The 24,096-nt window shown below is 34.9% G+C and overlaps 1 protein-coding gene across 1 annotated transcript in view; it reads right to left on the bottom strand.

Moving 5' to 3' along the window:
• The window catches only part of CDC73 (cell division cycle 73), a 157,628-nt gene that overhangs the window by 114,429 nt on the left and 19,103 nt on the right, over nt 1-24,096 (bottom strand). Inside the window, exon 7 of the mRNA XM_044675861.1 lies at nt 21,729-21,945. Within this exon, the coding sequence (XP_044531796.1) occupies nt 21,729-21,945 (217 nt within the window). The remainder of the gene's footprint in view (nt 1-21,728; nt 21,946-24,096) is intronic.

Here is a 24,096-nt window from a genome sequence, read left to right as displayed (position 1 = left end):
TATCTCCTGGACACTCCTTTAGACAACCCAGACTTAAGTCTTTTTCACTGATGGTTCCTCTTCCATAAGGGATGACATATGCTACACTGGAGCTGCTCTAGTCACAGAATTTGCCACTGTGTGGGTCAGCTTCACTGTCCTCAAATATAAGTGCTCAAGGTGTAGAACCTATAGCTCTAAAACATGCCTGTATAATTGCCAAAGATAAGGCGGCAACAATTTACAGACTCTAGATATGCATTTGGAATGTCATGCAGTGAGTAAACATACCATATAGCCATAACAATGGCTCCAAAGGGGGTTTTTAACCTCAGCTGGAAAATGTAACACAAATGCAGAAATAATTAATGAAGTTCCTTCTGCTCTCCAGCTACCTGAAGCCCTAGCTGTAGTTCACTTGCTCTACCCATGAGCTGAACTGTCCCTGTCTCTAGAGGAAACCAGCAGGCAGGTTCTGTGGCAAAGCTCACTGCCTTAAAAGGAACTGAATTAATTTTAACTTTGGCAACTAGTAATGACTCAAATTTATCCCTTTCTTATAATGAACAGGAAGTAGAAAAATGGAAGCAAAGGTTTAATGCAAAACAGATCAATGGAATATGAGTGTCATCTGAAGGGAAACCCCTACTCCCTAGAAGTTTTTATTACCAAATATGCTTATCTGTTCACAAAAATGGTCACTTTGGCACAGCCTCTAAAGTATATGCAACCTATCCCACCTGTCAAGTATATAATCACTTTGCTTTTCGTGGCAAGGCTTTTGGTGGGCATCCTCTGGCTTACACAACTTTTGAGCATTTACAAATTGACTTTATAATGATGCCAAAGAGTAGGCATTATAAATTTTGTCTAATCATAGTGGATCAGCTGACCGGATGGCCAGAAACATTTTCTAGCATATGAGCCACATTCCTCACTTTGGCCTGTCAGTATGTATTGATTCAGACAGGGGAAATCATTTTACCGATTTGGTTTCATTTCAGATTTATTCCTGTTTGGGGATCATACCCAAATTCCCAAATGTACCATATCATCCCCAGTTCTTGGGTCAAGCTGAGACAATGAATAGAGATCTTAAGACTATGACTGGAAAATTGTGCAGTGAGACTCACTTAAAATGACCTGAAGTTTTCCCTCTACCTCTATTTTATCTTTGAAGCAGGCCCAGGGGAGATCTACACATCTCGCCATTTGAGATGCTTTTTGATCATTCCCATATACAGACTAAGCCTTTCCCTCCCGCATACACATCATTACTAGGAGGGATATTTCTATTGCTTCATAAATACAGTGTGCTTTACAAATCAAAATGCAAGACCTCCATGAATCTAGAACTGCTGTACAAGCAGGACCTATATATTTCTCACTTCATGACCTATACCCAGAAGACAAGATATACATAAAAAAACTTCCTGTGCACTGGAGGAACTCAGCCTGTCTGGGAAGGTCCATTTCAAATCCTGTTAACCACTACAACAGCTATCAAAATTGGAGAAAAGGACTCTTGGATTCATTGCTCACATGTAAAATGAGCACCTTCTATTGACACTGATTGAATGTATCCTGTAATGCAATTATTTCTGTTTTTACTCCTCCTATGATTAGACCAGAGATAATTATTACAAAAGTCCATAGACAAGTTGGACACTTTTGGCTGACTTATTGTCATGGAATGTGAACTATGAATTTCTTTTAATTTTATTGTTTTTCTTTTTATTTACAATAGGATATGGCGGTTAAAATAACCATTAGCCCTAATATCTATGCATACCCAAAAGCTTTAGACTATGGAAACCTGCCATTTATTGTTAAATATCATGGGACCATTACTAATAATTGTGTCTGATTTCAGAAAGAAGGGATCACAAAAGAGCCACTGTACAGTGCCAAGATGCAAAGGGTCAAAGAGACCAACCAATCCCAGTGGGACTGACGAGAATCTGCACCAAGACAGAAGACTTGTTTTGTGGTTTGAGGAAGTGGCTGTTTGACATCATCAGATGTAGGGTTTCCCCATACCAGATTTCTGACAAGTACCTTAGTTTGGCTGCCATTTTGGCTCCCCTATCCCTGAGATCCAAGGTAAAAATCATACCTGGGAAACATATTTCCCTTTTGCTTAAAAAATCTAGTCTTTTTTTCCCTCTCTAATAGTATGGCAATTTTCTGTAGTCCTGGCTGCAAGTGGGTAAGTGCTATATTGTTATAATTGTCCTGCAGGCTTGTATAAATCACTTTAATTGGGCCCTGATTCAAGGATCTGTTATGGGCTTGCTTACTCGGAATTTTTATATACAATTTGATTTTGATATTTTTTTCCCAATATTTAATTTTTTCTCTTTTATTTGGATTTTTTTTTATGTTTGACAAGTGATTTTATATACCCTCTAACTCAGGTATGTATCCTGGGTTAGTCAACACCCTCCTCAAGGGGGATTGTATAATTTTTGTAAAATCCAAGATTTAAAAAAATTTTTATTTGGTGAGAAATTTCAGGAAAAGAAGCTCACTAACTCCCTGAATCAAGAAAGTGAACTTTTTCAGGCAGGTACCATAAAAAAGCCTACAGAAACCACAAACTGCATCAAAAGATCCAGAATGAACTTTGAGATGCAGTGAATCGAACTGAAGGGGGTTGAACACATTTACTCTGAATGTAAGCTCTTATGCCAAAGGGGATTGCACCCTAATTGGCTTTTTGTCAATGTACCTGCCAATCATTGGTTTTACTCTCTCTCTTTTATTTCCTTCTTATCCCCAAATTATTGTAATTTCTTCTTAGTGCAATATTGTATGTACCTCTAGCCAGAAGATCTTTAGAGGTATAAGCTGGTTATGTGAAATGATTCATTAGGGAGACGAAGCATGTTAATCTCCTGATTGGGAGATTTCAACATGCTCGTCTCCCAATAGAATCTTAGGGAGAATTGTGTAAAGAGAACCCCTTCCTCCCAGGATCGTGAACTTTCTTCTCATCCCACCCATCCCATTAGTGTGGCTGGAACATTACAAACAGAGGTCACAGATTAAGAGCCCTAGAAACATGACCCAAAACTAGGGACGATGGGTCCGGGGAAGAGGGACTCGGATTGGTCCCTGAGATGTGATAGACCAATTCGGAGAGATAGGTAGTGACGTTGAAAAAAGGGCTATAAAAGATGAGACCATAAAGGAGATCGAGGGCTTTTGGCAATGAGTTTGCTGGGATTGATTCTTCTACTCCATTCAGTGTTGGTGGTTCAGGCAGAAGACAACCTCGTGGGCTGGTAAAACTTTTGCTCGGAAGAGACTACCGAACTTTCATGTGGAGACTGGAACCTTGTCAGGGAGTGAATTGAAATTCTACAGACCAGACTTAAGAGTGATAGGCTAGGAAATAAATTTTCTACTTCCTTTCTTCTTTATTTCTGTCTTATACTGTATTTATATTAAATTTAATTGTTAAAAGCTACTATCACCCTCGTGACTTAAGAGTTAATTTTATAAATGGCGACCACACAAATTTTTTTACTATTATTTAACAAAACCAATTTCTAAATATTATATATAGCATTTTAATTATTACATATTACATTTATTTTCATTATTACACCACTTTAATACTGTACTAGAAATGCTTACTAAAACAATAAAATGAGAAAAATAAAATGAAGAAATCAGAATAGGAAATGAAGGAATAAAATTATCACTTTGCAAATGATATAATAGTATACCTCAAAAACCCTAGATCTGTGATGATGAACCTATGGCACACATGTCAAAGATGGCACACAGAGACCTCTCTCCGAGCACTCAGGGTCATCTCCTGCAGAGTTGCTCCTTTCCCTCTCTCCGCAGAGGCTTCCCTGCCCCTCTATGCTTACTCCCTCCCCTGAGCAGAGCTCTCAAGCCATATCCATTCCTGTCTGAGACTAGGGATCTCCTCTCCCAAAAACAAGGCCAGCCCTACCTCCTAAAAGATCTCCACTTTCTTCCTTTCTTCCCTGCCAGCCATCAGTCTGGAGGTGACTCCACCCTCCAAAGACTAACTGCACTCCCTCCACCCCCTGTTCCCACCCCCAAATGGGTCTCAATAGGCAGGCAAATTGAGGATTCAGGGGCAGGTCCTGTGGCCACAAGAGACAGCTCCCCCAGGCGAAAGCTGACTGGGAGCTGGCCCTGTCCCCAAACACAAAGCGAGGGTTACTGGGTCTCTGAGATGCCTACCACTTAGCTTTGCCCCACCTTCCTAACCTATCAAAGTCTGGCAGCAGCTCCCTGGATTGGCCAGTACCCCTTGAATGCAAGGGATAGGGCACTACATGATTTGGTGGGGTGGAGCACAGGCACGCAGACTGGGGGACAACACAGAGTTCCTAAAAAGTATGCCATCATTGCAGTAGAGAATCAACAACAACAACAACAAAAAATAACACAATAGAAATAGTTAACAACTTCAACAAAGTCACAAGATACAAAATAAACCCATATAAATCATCAGTATTTCTATTTACCACCAACAAAATACAGCAGCAAGAGATAGAAAAGGAAATTCCATTTAAAATAGCTCTAGACAACATAAAATACCTAGAGGTATACCTAACAAAATAAGCCTAGCAATTACAGGTACATAATTACCAAATATTCTTCACACAAAGTCAGGTCTAAACAATTGGAAAAAACATTAATTGTTCATAGACGGCCAAGCAAATATAGTGAAAATGACAACCTACCTAAATAACCTATTCAAAGCTATTCCAATCAAACTACCCAAAAATTATGTAATGAAAATTTTTTAAATTACAAATTTCATCTGGACGAATTAAAGGCCAAGAATATTGGGGGAATAAAAAAAAAATGAAGTAAGAAGGTCTGCAATACCAGATATCAAACTATATTATAAAGCAATCATCATCATTACAAGCCTATTTACATAATTACAGCTAGGAATGAGTGGTGGATCAGTGGAATATACTAGGTAATCAACAAATGGCAGTTAATGTCCAGAGCAACTTAGTGTTCAATAAACCCAAAGATCCAAGCTTCTGGAGAAAATACTCACTATTTGACAAAAACTGCTGGGAAAACTGGAAAGCAGTATGGCAGAAATTAGGCATGGACCAACATCTCACATCATATACAAAGATAAATTCAAAATGGATACTTGACCTAGAAATAAGGGGTGACACCATAAACAAATTAGAGGAACATGGTAAATTTTACCTGTCAAGACTTATGAATAAGGGAAGAAGTTATGACCAAATAAGACATATAGAACATTACCAAAAAATGAAATCAAAAAATTTTATTACATTAAGTTAAAAAGGTTTTGAAAAAATAAAACCAATGAAACCAAGATTAAATGGGAAACAAATCTGGGTGGAAATGTTAAGAAGTATCTCTGACAAAAGCCTCATTTCTCAAATACATGTAAAACTAAGTCAAATTTATGAGAATACAAAGGATTTTTCAACTGAAAAATGGTCAAAGGATATGAAGAGGCAGTTATCAAAGGAAGAGATTAAAACTATACATAGTCATGAAAAAATGTTCCAAATCACTATTGATTAGAGAAGTTCAAATTAAAACAACTCTGAGATATCAAAGTTACCAGATGAGCTAACATGACCAAAAAGGAAAGTGACCAGTGTTGGAGGGGATGTGGGAAAATCTGAGATATTAATATACCGTTGGTGGAACTATGAGCCAATACCAACATTTTGGAGCCCAATAAGAAACCAGGCTCAAAGGGCCACAAAACTACATATGCCCTTTGACTCACCAATACCACTACTGGGTCTATATCTCAGAGATCAGAGATAAGGGAAATAGAACTGCCATTACAAAAATATTTTTTAGCAGCTCTTTTTATAATGGCAAAAAACTAGAAACTGGGGTTATCTATCACTTAGAGATTAGATGAACAAGTTGTCTTGTTTGGTTGTAATGGAATATTATTGTATCATAAAGAATGATGAACAAGATAAATATGGAAAGACATATCAGTAATGGCAAATCTTTTATAGACAAAAGTGCTGGGCACCGCCCCCACGCCCCAAAGACCAAGATCAATGCCCCACTCACCCCAAGACATAGTGCCACACTCCCACACCCCTTACCCTAGGGGGAATAGAGGAAGGGAGGGAGCACTATTCCATTGGGCCGCTGGGCAGAGAAACAGGTAAAAGAGAAATGTCCTCAGTCTCATGGAGGGGGAAGGCAAATAGCTCCACCCAGAATCCCTCTAGCTTTCTAGTAATGAACTCTGGCAGGGGACTACAGGCATGCCCACAAAGAGGGTTCTGCATGCCATAGGTTCGCCATCACAGACTTAAATGAACTAAATCAAAGTGAAATAAGTAGAACAAGGAGAATAATGTATACAGAAATGATCAACTGGGAAGGATTAAATCACTATCATCAAAGTAAATCTCCAAGAAAAACACAAGGAATTCAAGAAGAAAATGTTATCCACAGCCAAAGAAGGAACTATTAGAAGTTTGAGTGCAAATCAAAACATCTCATATATATATATGTGTGTGTGTGTGTATGTACATATATATATATCCTTCATGAGATTTCTATTATATGTATGATATATGTCTTCTATCATGATATGAGCAATATGGAAATTTAATTACATGACAATATGGGTCTAACCTTTCATATCAAACTATTCATCACAAGGAGAGGAGCAGGAGAAGAAAAATATCTCAATTTTAAAATGTCAAAAAAATTGTCAAAAACTGCTTCTGCATGTAACTTAAAAATTAAAATAAAAACATTAAAATAAAAATAAAAGAGAACATACACTTCTTTGGATAAGTAAATTTACACACTCCAAAACTAACTCATAAAACGGCACCAAGAAAGCCCTGAAGCTTAGAGACAGTGATCTCTCCATCATGAGTTTAATGTTAACATAAAGTCAAGAAATAGGTAGAAACAGAAAATAGTTGGAAAAATAAACAAAAGAAGAACATGACCATAGAAATTTACTATAGTAAAAGAGAAGATCAAGAAACAAACTCAAAAGACAACAACATAAAAACAACTATATCAAAAGCCTCAAAGAAAAATATAATTTGGACACAGGATCAAAAAGAAATCCAGGAGGAGTTCAAAAAGGATTTTTTTAATCAAATAAGAGAAGTAAAGAAAAAACAGAAAACTGCAATAAAATTATGAAAAGGGATGCAAAAGCTTGGTAAAGAAGGCATAAAAAATGCTTAAGAAAATAACACCTTAAAAATAAAATTGGCCAGATGATAAGAGACTTTATAAAAATAGGTTGAAGAAAAGAGCTACTTAAAAAGTAGAATTGCCCAAATGGAAAAGTCACTGAAGAAAAGAAATTTTTAAAAAAGCAGAATTATACAAATGGAAGGAGGCAGTAAAAAAGCTCGCTGAAGAAAATAATTCATTAAAAATTAAAATTGTGCAAGTGGTAACTAATGGCCCCATAAGATATCAAAAAACAATAAAACAAAATCAAAATTAAAATTGAAAAAATTGTGAAATCTCACCAGAAAAGACAACTAATCTAGAAAATAAATTAAGGAGAGGTAATAAATATAAGAATAATGGGACTATTTGAAAGTTATGAGCAAAAAAAAATTTTAAAAGAACTGAAACATCATATTTCAAGAAATTATCAAGGGGAAACTACCCTGATATTCCAGAAGCAAAAGGTAAAATAGAAACTGTAAGAATCCACCAATCACATCCTAAAAGAGATCCCAAAATGAAAACTCCCAGGAATATTGTAGCCAAATTAATAAGTTTCCAGATCAAGGAGAAAATACTTCAAACAGTCAGAAAGAAACCACTGAAACATTCAGCTACAGTCAGTATAACAAAAGCATTAGCAGCTTCCATGTTAAAGGAGCAGAGTTTAGAATATGATATTCCAGAGGGCAAAAGAGCCAGGATTACAACCAGGAATCACCTAACCAACAAAAAGGAATATTATCCTTTAGAGAGACAAATTGAATATTTAATTAAATTGTAGACTTCCAATCACTTCTGATGAAAAGATCAGATATAAGACTGGCGAGAGGCATAAAAAGGCAAAACAGGAAAGAGAAGTCAAATCAAAGATTTAAAAAAATTAAAATGTTTATATTCCTACAAGGGGAGATAAATACTTACAACTCTTAAGAACTTTATCATTATTAGGGCAGTTAGAAGGAATATACATAGAGGGCAAGAGTGTGAGCTGACTATAATGGGAAGATTTCAAAAAATAAAATTAAGGGATAAGAAAGAGAAACATACAGAAGACAAGGAAAGGGAAAGATAGAATAGGCTTTATTAATATAAAAGAGGCACAAAGGAAGAGCTTTTACGTGGAAATGAAGATGGAGGGTAACTTGAAACTTACTCTCATAAAAACTGAATCATGGGAGCAGCTGGGTAGCTTAGTGGATTGAGACCCAGGCCTAGAGACGAGAGGTCCTAGGTTGAAATCTGACCTCAGACACTTCCCAGCTGTGTGACCCTGGGCAAGTCACTTCACCCCCATTGCCTAGCCCTTACCATTCTTCTGCCTTAAAACCAATACACAATATTGATTCTAAGACAGAAGGTAAGGGTTTAAAAAAAAAAAAAGGATTGAATCAAAGAGGTTATTTAATGAACACTCAACTGGATACAGAATTTCTCTTACTCTACAAGGTAGAGGTGTATAGAAGGAAGGACAATTGGGTGGGGGGGAGGAGGGTAGTCAGTGGAGAAACAGGATGAAAGGGGAAAGAGAGGAGGATAATAAGGAGGAAATTTGGACAGAAAAAAACAGTTAATAATCATAACTGTGAATATGAATGAGATGACTTCACCCATAAAATGGAAATAGCACAGTGGACTAAAAATCAGAATCCAACAATTTGTTTACAAGAAATACACTTGAAAAAGAGAGACGCACACAGACCAAAGATAAGGGGTTCAAGCAATTATGCTTCAAGCTAACATACAAAAAAGAAAAGCAGAAGTAGTGATTATCTCAGGCAAAGCAAAAACAAACAGAAATCTAATAAAAAAAAAAAGAGCAAAGAAACTACATTTTGCTAAAAGGTAGCAATAAACAATGAAGGAATATCACTACTGATCATATATGCACAACATCCAAATTCTTAAAGGAAAAGTCAAATGAGTTGCAGAACAAAATAGTCATATTATACTAGTTGGGAGTCCTCAACTTTCCCCCCACTCAGAACAAGATAAATCTAATTAAAAAACAAAATAAAATAAACAAGAAAGAAGTTAAAGAGGCAAATAGAATCTTAGAAAAGTTAGATAAGATAAACCTCTAGAGAAAACGGAATGAGAATATAAAAGAATATAGCTTTTTCTCGATGGTAAATAGCACCTACACCAAAAACTAATCATTTATTAGAGCTTAAAAACCTCATAACAAAATGCAAAAAAAAAAAAAAAAAAAAAAAAAAAGCAGAAATATCAAAAGCATCCTTTTCAGATCATAATGAAATTACATTCACTAAGGACTTATGGAAACATAAATAAAAAATTAAGAGGAATTCATCTAAAAAAAGTACAAAAAGGACAAATTTGAAATCCTCAATTAAACAAATTAGAAATTGTGAAAATCAAAGGACAGATTAACAAAACAGAAAGACAACTACTGAACTAATAATAAACCTAGGAGTTGGTTTTACAAGGAAAAAACAATAATAGATAAAATCATTAATTAATTTGATTTTTCTAAAAAAATTAAAAAACCAAATTACCAGAGTCAAAAATAAAAAGGATGATTTCACCAACAATGAAGACAAAATTAAATTAATTATTAGGAGCTATTTTGCCCAACTATATAAAAAAAATAAGAGAATTAGATTTTTACAGAAATATAAATTGCCCACATTAATAGAATAGGAAATAGAATACTTAAATAATCCGGTCTTAAAAAAATAAATTGAACAAGCCATCATTGAACTTCCTAAGGAAAAACTTCCTAGGACTAGATGGATTCACAAGTGAATTCTACTAAACAATTAAAAGAACAATTAATTTCACCACCTTATAGAGTATTTGGAAATATAGGTAAAGAAGGAGTCCTACCAAATTTCTTTCAGGATACAAATAAAGTGCTAATATCTATACCAAAAAAAAATCAAAAATAATGAAAAACTATAGACCAATCTCCCTAATAACACAAAAAGTTTAAATAAAATACTAGCAATAAGATTACAGCAATAAATCACCAAAATAAAAAACTATGACCATGTGGGATTTATACCAAGAATGCAGGACTAGTTCAAAATTATGAAAACCATCCACATAACTGACTGTAGGTCTAACAAAAACAAAAATCAATGATTATATGAACAGATAAAAAAAAAACCTCTTTAACAAAACACAACACTCAGTCCTATTAAAACATTAGAAAGCACAGGAAAAAAATGGAGCTTTCCTTAAAATATTGCATAATATTATCCTAGAACTACAATTCCCAGCACCCCACTCTCTCTCCTCCTCACGTTATGTGCTGATGTAGGGACAATATAAATTTGATGTAGCCCCGTCTCTTGCTCTCTTGTCTTCCTGTCACAGCTTTGGTGGAGTAGGCTTTTAAACAGGCAAGGGGAATTTAGTCACGTGATCTTATTTTGTTAGATAATTATTCCTTTTTATTCTTTTACTTCTAGTGATTATTAATAAACTTCATAAAATATAATTCTTGGAGTTGCAGGACATTAATTTATATCTCAAAATAATTAGTATCTATCGAAAACCATCAGCAAACATTATCTAATTTGGGGATAGGCTATAAGTCTTCTAAGATGAGGAATTGAAGCAAGAATGCCCATCATCACCAGTACTATTCAATACTGTACTAGAAATGTTGTCTATAGCAATAAGAAAAAGAAAATAAAAGAATTAAAGTAAACAATGAGAAAACTAAACCACTTTTTTAAGATGATATATTTAGAAAAATCTAGAATTAAAAAACTAGTTGAAATAATTAACAACTTTATTAAAGTTGCAGCATTTCTATATATTACCAACAAAGTCTGGAAGAAAAAAACAGAAAGAGAAATTCCATTTAAAATGACTGTTGACAGTGACAGCTAGGTAGCAGTGGCTAGAGCACTAGGTCTGGAGCGCAGACAAACTGGGCTCAAATTTAGTCTCAGACTCTTAGTAACTGTGATGCTGGAGAAATTACTTAACACCAAATGGCTAGTCCTTGTCACTCTTCTGCCTTGAAACTGATACTTGGAATCAATTCTAAAACAGAAAGGGTTAAAAAATAAAATAAAAATAACTGTAGACAACATAAAGTACTTTAGTGTACCTTCAAAATAAACTCAGGAACTATAGGAACATAATTTAAAAACTTTTCACAAAAATAAAGTCAGATCTAAACAACCAGAAAAATATTAATTGCTCACAGTTAGGCCAAGCCAATATAATAAAAATGGCAATTCTACCTAAATTAACTTAATCAGTGCCTTACCAAAAAAATTGTATAGAGCAAGAAAAAAATTATCTGGAACAACAAAAGATCTAGAATATCAAGGGAATCAGTGGGGGGGGGGGGGGGATAGGAGCTCTAATAGCACTAAATCTCAAACTCTTACAAAGCATTAATCACCAAACAATCTCATAATGGCTAAGAAATGGAATAGTGGATCAGTGGATAAATTAGGTACACAATACACAGTAATAAATGACACAGTAATCTATATTTTATAAACCTAAATATCTAAGATTTGGAGATCACTATTTGACAAAATAGGAAAACTAGAAAGCGGTTTTGCAGAAACTAGGTACAGACCTACATCTCACACCATATTCAAATATAAGGTCAAAATAGATGCGTGATTTAGACATTAAGAGCTATACCAAAAGCAAATTAGTGGAAAAGGGAATATTTTACCTGTTTCACCTAAGGGTAAAGGAAGAATTTTTTACCAAACAAGAGGCAGAAAACATTATAGGATATAAATTGGATAATTTTGATTACATTAAATTTAAAGAGTTTGCACAAACAAAACCAAAAGCAGCCAAAATTGGAAGAAAAACCAAAATTGAGAAAAAAAATTTTGCAGCAAGCTTCTATGATAAAGGTCTATTTTCTCAAATATACAAATAAGTCAAATTTATTAGACTACAAGTCATTCCCCAGTGGAAATACTCAATGGATATGAAGAAGTGGTTTTTTTAGGTGATGTAATCAAAGCTAAAGTTGTATGAAAAATATTCTAAGTCACTATATATTAAAGAAATGGAAATTAAAACAACTTTGAGGTACTACTTCTTGCCTATGAGATTGGCCAGTATGATAGAAATGGAAAATCACAAATGATAATGGATATGTGTAAAAAAGGAGACATTAATACACTATTGGTGAAACTGTGAACTGATCCAAACATTCTAGAGAGCATTGGAATTATGCCCAAAGGGACATAAAACTGTGCAGACCCTTTGGACTAGCAATACCACTACTAGGTCTATATCCCAAAGGGAAGGGAAGAGAAAGAAAAAGAAGAGGAACCCTATGTATGATATTTATAGCAGCTCTCTTTGTGGTTGCAAAGAATTGAAAATTGTGGTATGCCCATCAATTGGAGCAGTGGTTCCCAAACTTTTTTGGCCTACCACCCCCTTTCCAGAAAAAAACTTAGCGCCCCCTGGAAATTATGAAACTATTTGTTGAACTCAGAATAGAATGTAATACAAAAAGAGTGTGGCCATCACCGCCCCCCTGGATCGCTGCAGCGCCCACTTTGGGAATCATTGAATTAGAGAATAAATCAACAAGTTTTGGTACGGAGTTGTGACAGAATATTATTGTGCTATAAGAAAAGATGAACAAGATTCTTTCCAAAAAACCTAGAAAGACTTACATGAACTAATAGAAAGTGAAGTGAGCAGAGCCAGAACACAATGTATACATAGCAATGGCAAAATTTGCAATGATTAACTCAGCAATATGATGACCCAAGACAATTTTGAAAGACTTTATGATGAAAAATACTATCTGCTTCCAGAAAAAGAACTGATAAGAGTACGAATGCAGATTTAAAGCATACTTTTTTTAAACTTTATTTTTCTTGGTCTTTTTCTTGGGGGGGGGGGGTCAGTGTTTTCTTTTGCAACATGGCTAATATGGAAGTATGTTTTGCATGCTTGCACACATATAATCTATATCAAGCTGCTCATGTTCTCAAGGGGGGTGGGGTGAATAAAGAATTTGAAACAAAACATTTTTAAAAATGTGAATTGCTTTTACATGTAATTGGCAAAAAAGATTGAATAATATTTAGTAAAAGAAAGAAAAAGGATCATAGCAATAAAACAATTTGCACAGTCCAAATAAAATCAGATTCTAGGTTAAGGAAATAAGTTGTTCGATGGCCATTACTACAAAAGTAAAAAATATTTAGAATTTCTTTGTCCATATTGGTGGAGGAAAGTAAAGGATTTAAGGTTTTACAAATAAAAAGAATTGAATAGAAACAATCCTTTCCTTCAAATTGAACAATGATCAAACTACCATGATGGAGATTATGAGTCTTTCCCTAAATAAGCTAATAATATGGAAAAGTAAAGATAATCAAGGAGTTACTACAAGCAAAATGGCATAATAGTTGGACCCTGCAGGTCCACTTCTCAACTGTGAGAATTTATTTTTCATATACTGTGTTATATTTTATATCAGAGCTTTAGAGTAGAAAGGTTCCAACTCCTATATATTAGGAAGAATTACTGTGTATTTCTGTGTCTGGGGTCTAGGTCATATACTCTAACCAGTCTATTTTTTGCATTTTCTTTGTCCTTAGGAACTCCAAAGAATGCCCACCTTTTTTAAAAAATTTGATTAATAAAAGAAGGGGACAAGGATTCTTTTCCAGTACATGCAAATCTTCACCTGCTCACCTGTCCATGAAGGGAATGATTGAGAGTTTGATGAACCAACTAATTGGGAATTCATAACTTAAAAATGTCTTGGGATGTTTAAAGGAGGGGCTGAATAATAAGCTCCTAAAACTATTTATTAAGGGGGCAGGTAGGTAGCTAAGTGGATTGAGAGTCAGGCCTAGAGACAGGAGGCCCTAGGTTCAAATCCCGCCTCAGACACTTCCCAGCTGTGTGATCCTAGGCAAGTCACTTGACCCCCACTGCCCACCCTTACCACTCTTCCACCTAGGAGCCAATACACAGAAGTTAAGGGTTTAAAAAAAAGAACAAAAACTATTTATTAAGGTACCTTACCAGGATTCAGGGTCTCTGATTATTTGGGAAGGGTATATGACCTGTATATCAGTCATGATGCTGGGTAACCAATAAATTGATATATTAAATAACTTGATATCATCTTACCCAAAATCAGTCTCTTGACATAATTTTAATTATAATCGAACAGACTCAATAAAAGAGCAGTTGTCAGTCCTCTGCAAGATTTTCTTTACTCCAACATTTGGTACTTCCAACTTTTATTAGAAATGGCAGACTAGCAAAAAGGTACCAGTTTTAGACAATAATCCCGGCTAGAAGTCAAATGGCCTAATAAATGCCTAAGGGTCTAATTTTACCATTAGAAATGCAAGACTCAATTTTTTTTGGAGATTTGACATCATTTCACAAGAATTATGTTAAATAAATAAAACTGTAAGCTCCTCAAGAGCAATGAGTGTCTTTTGCCTTTCTTTGATTCCCTAGCACTTCACATAGTTCCTAAAGCAGAGCAGACATCTAATAAATTCATATGAATTGAGTTTTAATTTATGAGAATGTCCTCATTAAAAGGTCATTATATGATACATGTAAAACCCAGATGAAATGCTCATTGGCTATGGGAGGTGGGGAGGGAGGAGAGAAAGGAAAGAATATGAAACATGTAACCATGGAAAAATATTCTAAATTAAAAGTTTTTAGAAGGCCATTACAAATAGCACACTTTGAATTTTATTATGAAAAGACAAAGTTACTTATTTTGGATATTTATAACAAGCAAAAAAAAGTACTTTAATCACATATCCTGGAAGAGAGCATGTCTTTTCTATTTTTTGCTGCTTAAATCTACAAGGCAGAATAAGTTCCAAAATAACAAGCCAATTTGAAATCAAAGTACCTTGTCTATTGATTTTTAATACCACAAAATTAAAATATTATATTTATGGAGCAGCACTCAAAGTATTTATATTTATGATTCTTAACAAACAGTAATATTCATAGGTAAACACCACACATGAATGAAGTGGAACTCTGAATTTAAAAAAAGGTTATCAAGATTATTTACCATTCAAGTTACCAGACAATTCTGGAATTATTAAATTCTTTTAAAGTATAGGAATAACAAAATCATGATACAATCCTGCCACCTACAGTTCAAAAAGAAATCATTCATTTGGTCTGATATGTGTTAAGAAGTCTGAAAAAAAGAGGATTTAACATGTGTTTTTCTTATTCACTACTTCAGTATCACTGCTTCCAAAAGATTTAACATCCATATTTTATCTTGGAAACTCAAGAGTACATGATGATTAGCATATAAATGCACACACCACAACTCTGAAATAATCTCGATACAAGTGAACATTACTAATACAGTAGTAATGAATAAAGTTACTGCCATGTTCTCAGATCACTTAAATAACTTTACAGCTCTAAAATATTTCCTGTACAATTCCCTGCCTCAGTTTACCTTAGCTCAAAGGTAAAAAAACTTAAGGAATAAACCAGGCTAGGTAGAGAAAATTTCTACACTAAGTTTTCACAGGCTAACTGCTGGTCACCTATAGTGACCAGTAGATAAATACTAGATTTGCTTGGGGCAACAATGTTGTTAAGTGACAGATCCTTCATCTAGCAAATATCAAAGCTGGGATCTGAACCCACAGATTTCTGACTAAATGTAAAACCTACCCACTAGGTCATACTTCAGCTGGCTAAAAAAAGCAGTTAATGTTGAAAGAATTTATCTATATATCTGCCTCAAAACTGATGGTGGCAGTAAGGGAATAAACTAAGCAAGTAAATAAGTGATTTAAAACTCTTACTCTAGGGGAAAGAGTGCTGAAAAATACAAATAACCCTTGGAGTTAATTTTTTCCTATAAAATGGTATTGAATAAGTGAAAAGGATTTATTAAAAGTTTACTATATAAAAAGACATTTATTGCTCTAAAGCAGGGGTCGGCAACGTATGGCTTTTTCTGCAGGAGCCATAAAGTCAATTTTTTTCAGGTGCTGTTACAGGAGTGCACACTGTGAGCACTGTGCGGCTCTCACGAAATTACATTTTAAAAAATGTGGACTTTATGGCTCTCATGGCCAAAAACGTTGCCGACCCCTGCTCTAAAAGGAATCCACCTTCTTAAATTCCTTATTATAAGAAAGATGTTCAATCAAGAATAAAACAATTCATAGAACTCTATACCAGTTCTGTATATTTGAGATTGATTTCAAATTATTATAACCCTTAGCAAATAAACAACATAATACTTTGAAGAAAATTTAAGTAGACATCAGGAGAGCTGGGCTCCCATCCTGTTTCTACCACTGTCTCACTGGGTGAACTTAAGCAAGCCTCTGAAAATCTGATTGCTAACTGCCAATTGGACAATTCAAAATGGATGTCCTGTGAATAGGCAATTCTCAGATAAAGAAATCAAAACTATCAATAAGCACATGAGAAAGTGTTCTAAATCTCTAATAATTAGAGAAACGCAAATCAAAACAATTCTGAGGTATTACCTCTCACCTAGCAGATTGGCTAAAATGACAGCAAGGGAGAGTAATGAATGTTGGAGGGGATGTGGCAAAATTGGGACATTAATGCATTGCTGGTGGAGCTGTGAACTGATCCGACCATTCTGGATGGCAATTTGGAACTATGCTCAAAGGGCTTTAAAAGACTATCTGGGGGCAGCTGGGTAGCTCAGTGGATTGAGAGCCAGGCCGAGAGACAGGAGGTTCTAGGTTCAAATCTGACCTCAGACACTTTCCCAGCTGTGTGACCTTGGGCAAGTCACTTCACTTCCATTGCCTACCCTTACCACTGTTCTGCCTTGTAGCCAATACACAGTATTGACTCCACGACGGAAGGTAAGGGTTTTAAAAGAAAAATTAAAACAAAAAACAAAAAAAAAAAACTATCTGCCTTTTGATCCAGCCATAGCACTGCTTGGATTATAACCCAAACAGATAATAAGGAAAAAGACTTGTACAAAAATATTTATAGGTGTGTTCTTTGTGGTAGCAAAAAATTGGAAAAATGAGACAATGTCCTTCCATTGGGGAATGGCTAAACAAATTGTGGTATCTGTTGGTCATGGAATACTACTGTGTTCAAAGGAATAAAGAACTGGAGGAATTCCATGTGAACTTGGAATGACCTCCAGGAAGTGATGCAGAGTGAAAGGAGCAGATCCAGGAGAACATTGTACACAGAGACTGATACACTGTGGTACAATGGAACATAACAAACTTCTCTACTAGCAGCAATGCAAGGATCCAGAGCAAGGCTGAGGGACTCATGAGAAAGAAAACCAGCCACATTCAGAGGAAGAACTGTGGGAGGAAAAACAAAGAAGAAAAACAGCTGCTTGAACACATGGGCTGTTGGGGGTATTATTGGGAATGTAGACACTAAATGATAACTCTAGTCCAACTATCAATAATATGGAATTAGATCTTAATACACGTAAAACCCAGTGGAATTGTGCATCAGCTAAGGGGGTTAGGAGGGTTTGGGGGAGAAGGAAAGAGCATGAAATATGTTGCAACTAGGAGAAAACATTCAAAATAAAATATTTTTTAAATCTTCTGAAAAAAAAAAAAAAAAGGGATGTCCTGAAAATTACCCTGTTTAAAACTGAGCTCATTATATCTCTTTCCCCCATCCCTCTGAAACTCCCTTATTATTAGCACTCTTTGTATTCTAAACACATAACCTCAACATTGTTCTTCCCTCCTGACTCTCCTTCAAACTCATAGAGTCAATCAGTTGCCAACTCTTTTTTTTTTTTTAAACCCTTGTACTTCGGTGTATTGTCTCATAGGTGGAAGATTGGTATGGGTGGGCAATGGGGGTCAAGTGACTTGCCCAGGGTTACACAGCTGGGAAGTGGCTGAGGCCGGATTTGAACCTAGGACCTCTCGTCTCTAGGCCTGACTCTCACTCCACTGAGCTACCCAGCTGCCCCAGTTGCCAAGTCTTGATGTCTTTACCTCCCCACCTCTCATATTCAGTTCCCATGCTATATTCTCACAAAACCATACACCTTAATACAAGTCCACATGTCTCTTTGCTTAGAGTATTCTAACTGACTATTAATAGCCTCTAGTCCTCAAACCTGTCCTACACATTCCTGCCAAAATGTGGCCTGATTATGTCACTGCCCCACGCAAAAGAACTCCAGTGAGTCCCTAATACTTATAGTTTAAAAAATACAAATGCTTCTGTGGAGATTTTAGTCTTTCATAACCAGGCCCCAACTTCATTGTAATTACTTTCTCTCTTCCACTCTACAATCCAGCCAAATTAGCCTTCTCTCTATTCCTTAACATCTTCCTCACCCTGCCACCCCCAATCTTGTCTTTGTGTCTTTGCACTGATCTTCCACCATGCTAAAAGCATCTCCTCCCTCCTTACCTCTGCCTAATAAAATCCTACTCACTCTTCAAAATACACTCCGTTCTAGTAAGAAAGTAATCCTTTCTACATAAAATCTTTCCTGAACTCCACTGCTAATATTGTCCCTCCCAAATGACCCTGCTATTAACTAATTTGTATTGATCCTCTTTATGATAGTCTTTATATATTTATATGGGACAACTGGGTGACACAGTAGATAAAAAAACAATCCTAGAGTCAGGAAAATCTGAGTTCAAATCCAGCCTCAGACACTTATTAGCTATGTGACCCAGGGCAAGTTACTTAATCCTGTCTACCTCAACTTCTTCATCTGTAAAATGAGCTGGAGAAAGAAATGGCAAACCATTTCAGTGTCTTTTCCAAGAAAACTCCAAATGGGGTCAACAAAGAATCAGGCACAATTAAAACAAAACCAACAAAATCTACTTATATATAAAATCACTATCTCCCATATTAGACTATAACTCTCAGAATATAGGGAGTTTCATTTTTAGTTGTATCCATAGCAGCTAGCACAATGCCTGGAACATAAAAGGAGTCTAATAAATGTTTATTATTCTACCTGAGGAACCACACATAGTTTTGCTGTGCCATCTTTAGCCATATTTTATTTGGCTCCAGACCAACATAGCACTTGAGTATCTCTAGTCAGGCCATCATCTATCTTTTCAACTTACTGAACTCATTTGATCCACAATACAACTCTGTAATGACTAATATGGAAATGTTTTACATGATTGCAAATGTTTAACCTTTATCAAATTGCTTGCCTTCAAGGAGGAAGGGAAGGTAGGAGAAATTTGGTCCTCAAAATAAAAAAAAAAAAAAAATTAAAACCAAATATTGTTTTTACATATAATTGGGAAAAATAAAAGATAAAAAATGTAAATATAAAAGCATAAAGGTGAGTGTTTCAAGTATTACTATTTCAGTTTTTTTAATTAAGAAAACTAAGGCTCAGGAAGATGGGATTTTTTTGTCCTAGATTGCACAGCTAATAAGAACTAGAATAGGGATTTCAATTTGGATCTCCTGAATTCAAATCCAGTGTTCTTTACAGTATGTCAAAGCTTGAGGGGGGGTCATAAAGAAATCTGAGGATAATGACAGATAAGTATTATCAGTTCAGTGCAAATAAATTGTTTTCTTCCATTAAAATATAAAGTCTTTGAAGACAGGAACTGTCTAAGCTTGTTTTATTTATATCCACAGAACTTAGCACTTAGAGCTTAGTTAATGATTTATCAATGAGTTGACTATTTAAACAATGTTCTAAAAAAATATTGCAATATGTAAAATACAACTCACAAATGTTATAGTAGAATATTTTTTAATGTTATAAACTGAAAATATCTGTTAGAATCTCTGCTGATTTCACTCAAAGACAAAACATTAAGCTTGATCTTTAATTTTAAAACTTATAATTAATATCTATAGGCAAAGTATTAGGTAGGCCCTTACTCTTGCCACTTTACTATGGTATTAGAACTAAATTCAAAAGCTGCAACAAAGTGAAAAAGACATAAAATATGATTCCTAAATATGCATGTACTTCTCCAAATATAAGCCTTTGAGACTAAGTAAAAGAATTTAACTGAAAAAGGAAATGTCAAGCAAGTTGACATGTTGACCTCATAAGTTTCTGAAATAATCACCAAAATGCCCAAGAAACCTGAGTTTTAATATTAAAAAGATAATGTTGCTAAAATCTCCAAACCAATATCTTTTTACAACATTCCTATTAATCATCACCGATTCCAAACAAACATTAAAAACTCTGGTAAGCAGGCTTCTTTCTACCATTTTTAATAGAGAACTGGAGAGGTACATCTATACACACACGCGCGCACACACACACACACACACACACACGTATGTATACAGATTGTTCTCACTAACAGTTTAATCTATTAAATAATTCTCCAAGAAGGGTAAGATAGTTTTATTATCAAAATATCAAAAAGCAGACTTAAAAATACCAAACCATGTCACTATATTTTATTACTAACTCATATAGAAGGTTCAAATTCAAGTATAACTACTGATTAATAAGTCTAAAGCCATAAAACAATTAGTATCTTACATAGATTCTGCCTGAGGTAAGGAATTTTTTAAAAGGTTTTTCACATTTAAAGGAAACTAGAAAAAATACTATTTATGACTTTTAAAAAAGACCTTGGGGGGGGGGGGGCAGCTGGGTAGCTCAGTAGATTGAGAGCCAGGCTGAGAGACAGGAGGTCCTAGGTTCAAATCTGACCTCAGACACTTTCCCAGCTGTGTGACCTTGGGCAAGTCACTTGACCTCCATTGCCTACCCTTACCACTCTTCTGCCTTGGAGCCAATACACAGTATTGACTCCAAGATGGAAGGTAAGGGTTAAAAAAATTCCAGAAGAGCCTATTACACTGATTTGCACTAATATTTCTTATATGTTGTATTATAATCAAGTAATATTTCTTTCCTTCATTATCAGGTATTTGTGATATAATGAAAAGAACACTGGATTTGAACTCAACATAGCTAAATTTAAGTCCCAATTTTGATCCTTATTAATTATGCAAATGTGGCAAACACTCTCAACCTCCCTGTATCTTGGTTTTCTCATCTATAAAGCTAATAGCTTCAATACCTAATTCATATATACACACGTCAAGAATCAAACATAATAAAGTGCATATCTAGGTATACAGTTTTCTCCCAGTAGAATTACCTCCTTGAGGACAGTGACTCATTTTTGTTTTTATATACCCAGCATCTGTTACAGTAAGTATCACATAGTAAGCTCTTAAAATAAATGCTTGTTTACTTATTGACGAAAAAGCCCAGGTAAAATGTATTTTAAAAATTAATAAACCTTAAAAGCACTACTTAACTATTGCAGTTAGTTAAGAAGAAATAAAGGAATAATTTTTTTTCAACAAAGAAAGATGGTCACATGTCAATTAAACACCCCTGACAGGTGGTTAGGAAAATTAATTTATCTATAAAGTATGAAACTAGAAACTTCCATTTCGTGAGCATCTGGCTTTAACCAATCAGTACAAAAAAAAATCACTAGTTAAAAGAAAAACATGTTATCAGACAGAAAGCACCACACATAATTACTAAAACTTTAAAAGATTACCTTTCCTGTGCTTTGCAGAATAGTAGTTCTTGTCCTCCATACTCTCTCTCGACTCACAATATCTCTGGTCACATCCACTTCAGCATCAACAAAACTTCTTTGTTTAAGTGCAGTTATGTCATCATCTAGATCAGTCTTGATTGTAGATCTTTTCTTGGCCATAATTTTGGCTTTGATTGCAGCAATTTTTTCCACAGACATAGCTTCAGATAAGGATCTAAAGACAAAAATGATTTTATTTTTCATCAAAGGAAAAAAAATCACTTAAATTATGGTAACATTTTCTTTATAAGTTTCACCTTAAAGAGACAATAAATACAAACCACTAGGAATTTAAATTCTGTATAAACTCTTCCTTCAACAATTTAACAAATATTTACTGAATGCCCACTAAGCAGTAGGTCCACTATGCTAAAAAGACATATAGACAAAAAACAATGTCCGCCTTCAAGGAGGACCCTCTACTACTGGGAGAAAAGGACATATTCACAGAAGTATGTAAAAAAAAAAAAAAAAGAAAAGAAATAATTTCAGGAAAGGACATTGGGGATTTAGGAAAGGCTTTTTGTATGAAGCAGCACTTGAGTTTCACTCTTCCAAGAGGCTATAGTGTAATATATCCCAGGGATAAGGGCTTGACTATGCTAAAAAAGAAAAACTGAGATAAGTGATGTTGTACATCAGGAACAATAGCAAGTAGGCCAATTTTACTAGACAAAGAGTACATCAATGGGAGAAATACTGGGAAATAATTCTGGAAAAATTAGTTGGAGCCAGATAATAAAGGACCCATATAGGGCAAAGAGTAGAATTTGTAGTTTACTCTACAGATAATGGGGATCCACTGGACTTTATAAAGCTAGAGTAATAAGCTCAGACTATTGCGTTAGACAGGCAATAAAAATGGAAAACAATTAGTAAACTACTGAAAGAGTCCAAGTGAGAAGATATGAGGAGCTGAATTAGGAAAGCAGGTAGATGAGAGTACAAAAGAGGAACAGTATAAAAAATGTAGCATAAGTAGGATCAACAAGAATTGGCAAATAACTGGCTATAAGGGACGGAGATCAAAGAAGCAAAAATAACTGAATTTCAAATTTGGATAACTATCATCAAGAGTAGTGTCTTATCAAAAAAAAGAGAAATTTACAAAAAGCATGTCTGCAGGGGGTGGGGATATGGAAGATAATTAATGTTATTTTGTATCTGTTCAATTGGAGATATCTATGGGATAAATGAGGGCTAGATTTGCAGCCAAGTGATGAAATAGAGTGCCTGGCCTAGAATTAGGAAGATTCTTCTTCACGAGTTCAAATACCAAAACAACCAAATTAACATATAGCAACAGAATGAATTTAGAAGCAAATATGAAGATCCAACAGTCTTCTATTAAGCTGAATAAAGAAACAAATTTACAAAAATATTTAGCCATTCTTGTAATTATTTTTTGTTTTGGAAAAGCTAGTTTTCCTTAATAAAACAATAATGATGTTAACATGTATTGAGTTTATTATTGTTATTTTTAAATGAAAAAAAATTTTAAATGGGCAGTTTTAATTTCTTATACAATAAGTACAAACAGGAAAAACCCACATTTTAAAATAAAACTCTTTGGGGTTTACAATAATATTTAAGAATGGAGAAGACTGAACTAGAAATTTAAGGGATGTCCATCAATTAAGGAAGTGCTGAACAATTTGTGGTATATGATTGTAATGGAACACTTACTGTGCTATAAGAAATGATAAGCAGGATGCTTTCAGAAAAACCTGGGAAAAAAACTATGTCAGTGATGGTGAACCTTTTAGAGAATGAGTGCCCAAACCGCCTGGAGAGGGGAAGAAGTGCAGCCCCACTCCGCATTCCTCTGGCTTTCTAGTAACGAACTCTGGCAAACTCTACACTGGGGCAACAATGGATGTGATCATAAAGAAGGCTCTGAGTGACCTCCTCTGGCACACGTGCTATAGGTTTGCCAACATGCATCTATATGAACTCATGCAAAATGAATCAAACAGAACCAGGAGAACATGGTACAGTAACAGCAATACTATACAATGAGATTAACTGTGAATGACTTAGCTATTCTCTGCAATAAAAGTATATATCATATATGCACTTCCAGAGAAAAAACTGATGGAGTACAAATGCAGATACATCCTATTTTACTTTCTGGGTTCTCTTTTGCAACATACCTAATATGGAAATATGTTTTTTATGATTGTACATGTTTGTTATATCAGACTGCTTGCCTTCTCAAGGAGGAAGGAGGGAGGGTATTATGAAGTCAAAAATTATTTTTAAAAAATTATGTTTTTACATGTAATTGAGAAAATAAAAATATCCTTAAATTTAAAAATCTAAAAGG

This window comes from Gracilinanus agilis, chromosome 4, assembly GCF_016433145.1.
Source record: "Gracilinanus agilis isolate LMUSP501 chromosome 4, AgileGrace, whole genome shotgun sequence".
Taxonomy (NCBI): domain Eukaryota; kingdom Metazoa; phylum Chordata; class Mammalia; order Didelphimorphia; family Didelphidae; genus Gracilinanus; species Gracilinanus agilis.
Note: the sequence above shows the minus strand (reverse complement) of the source record. Positions and strands in the feature narration are given on the sequence as shown.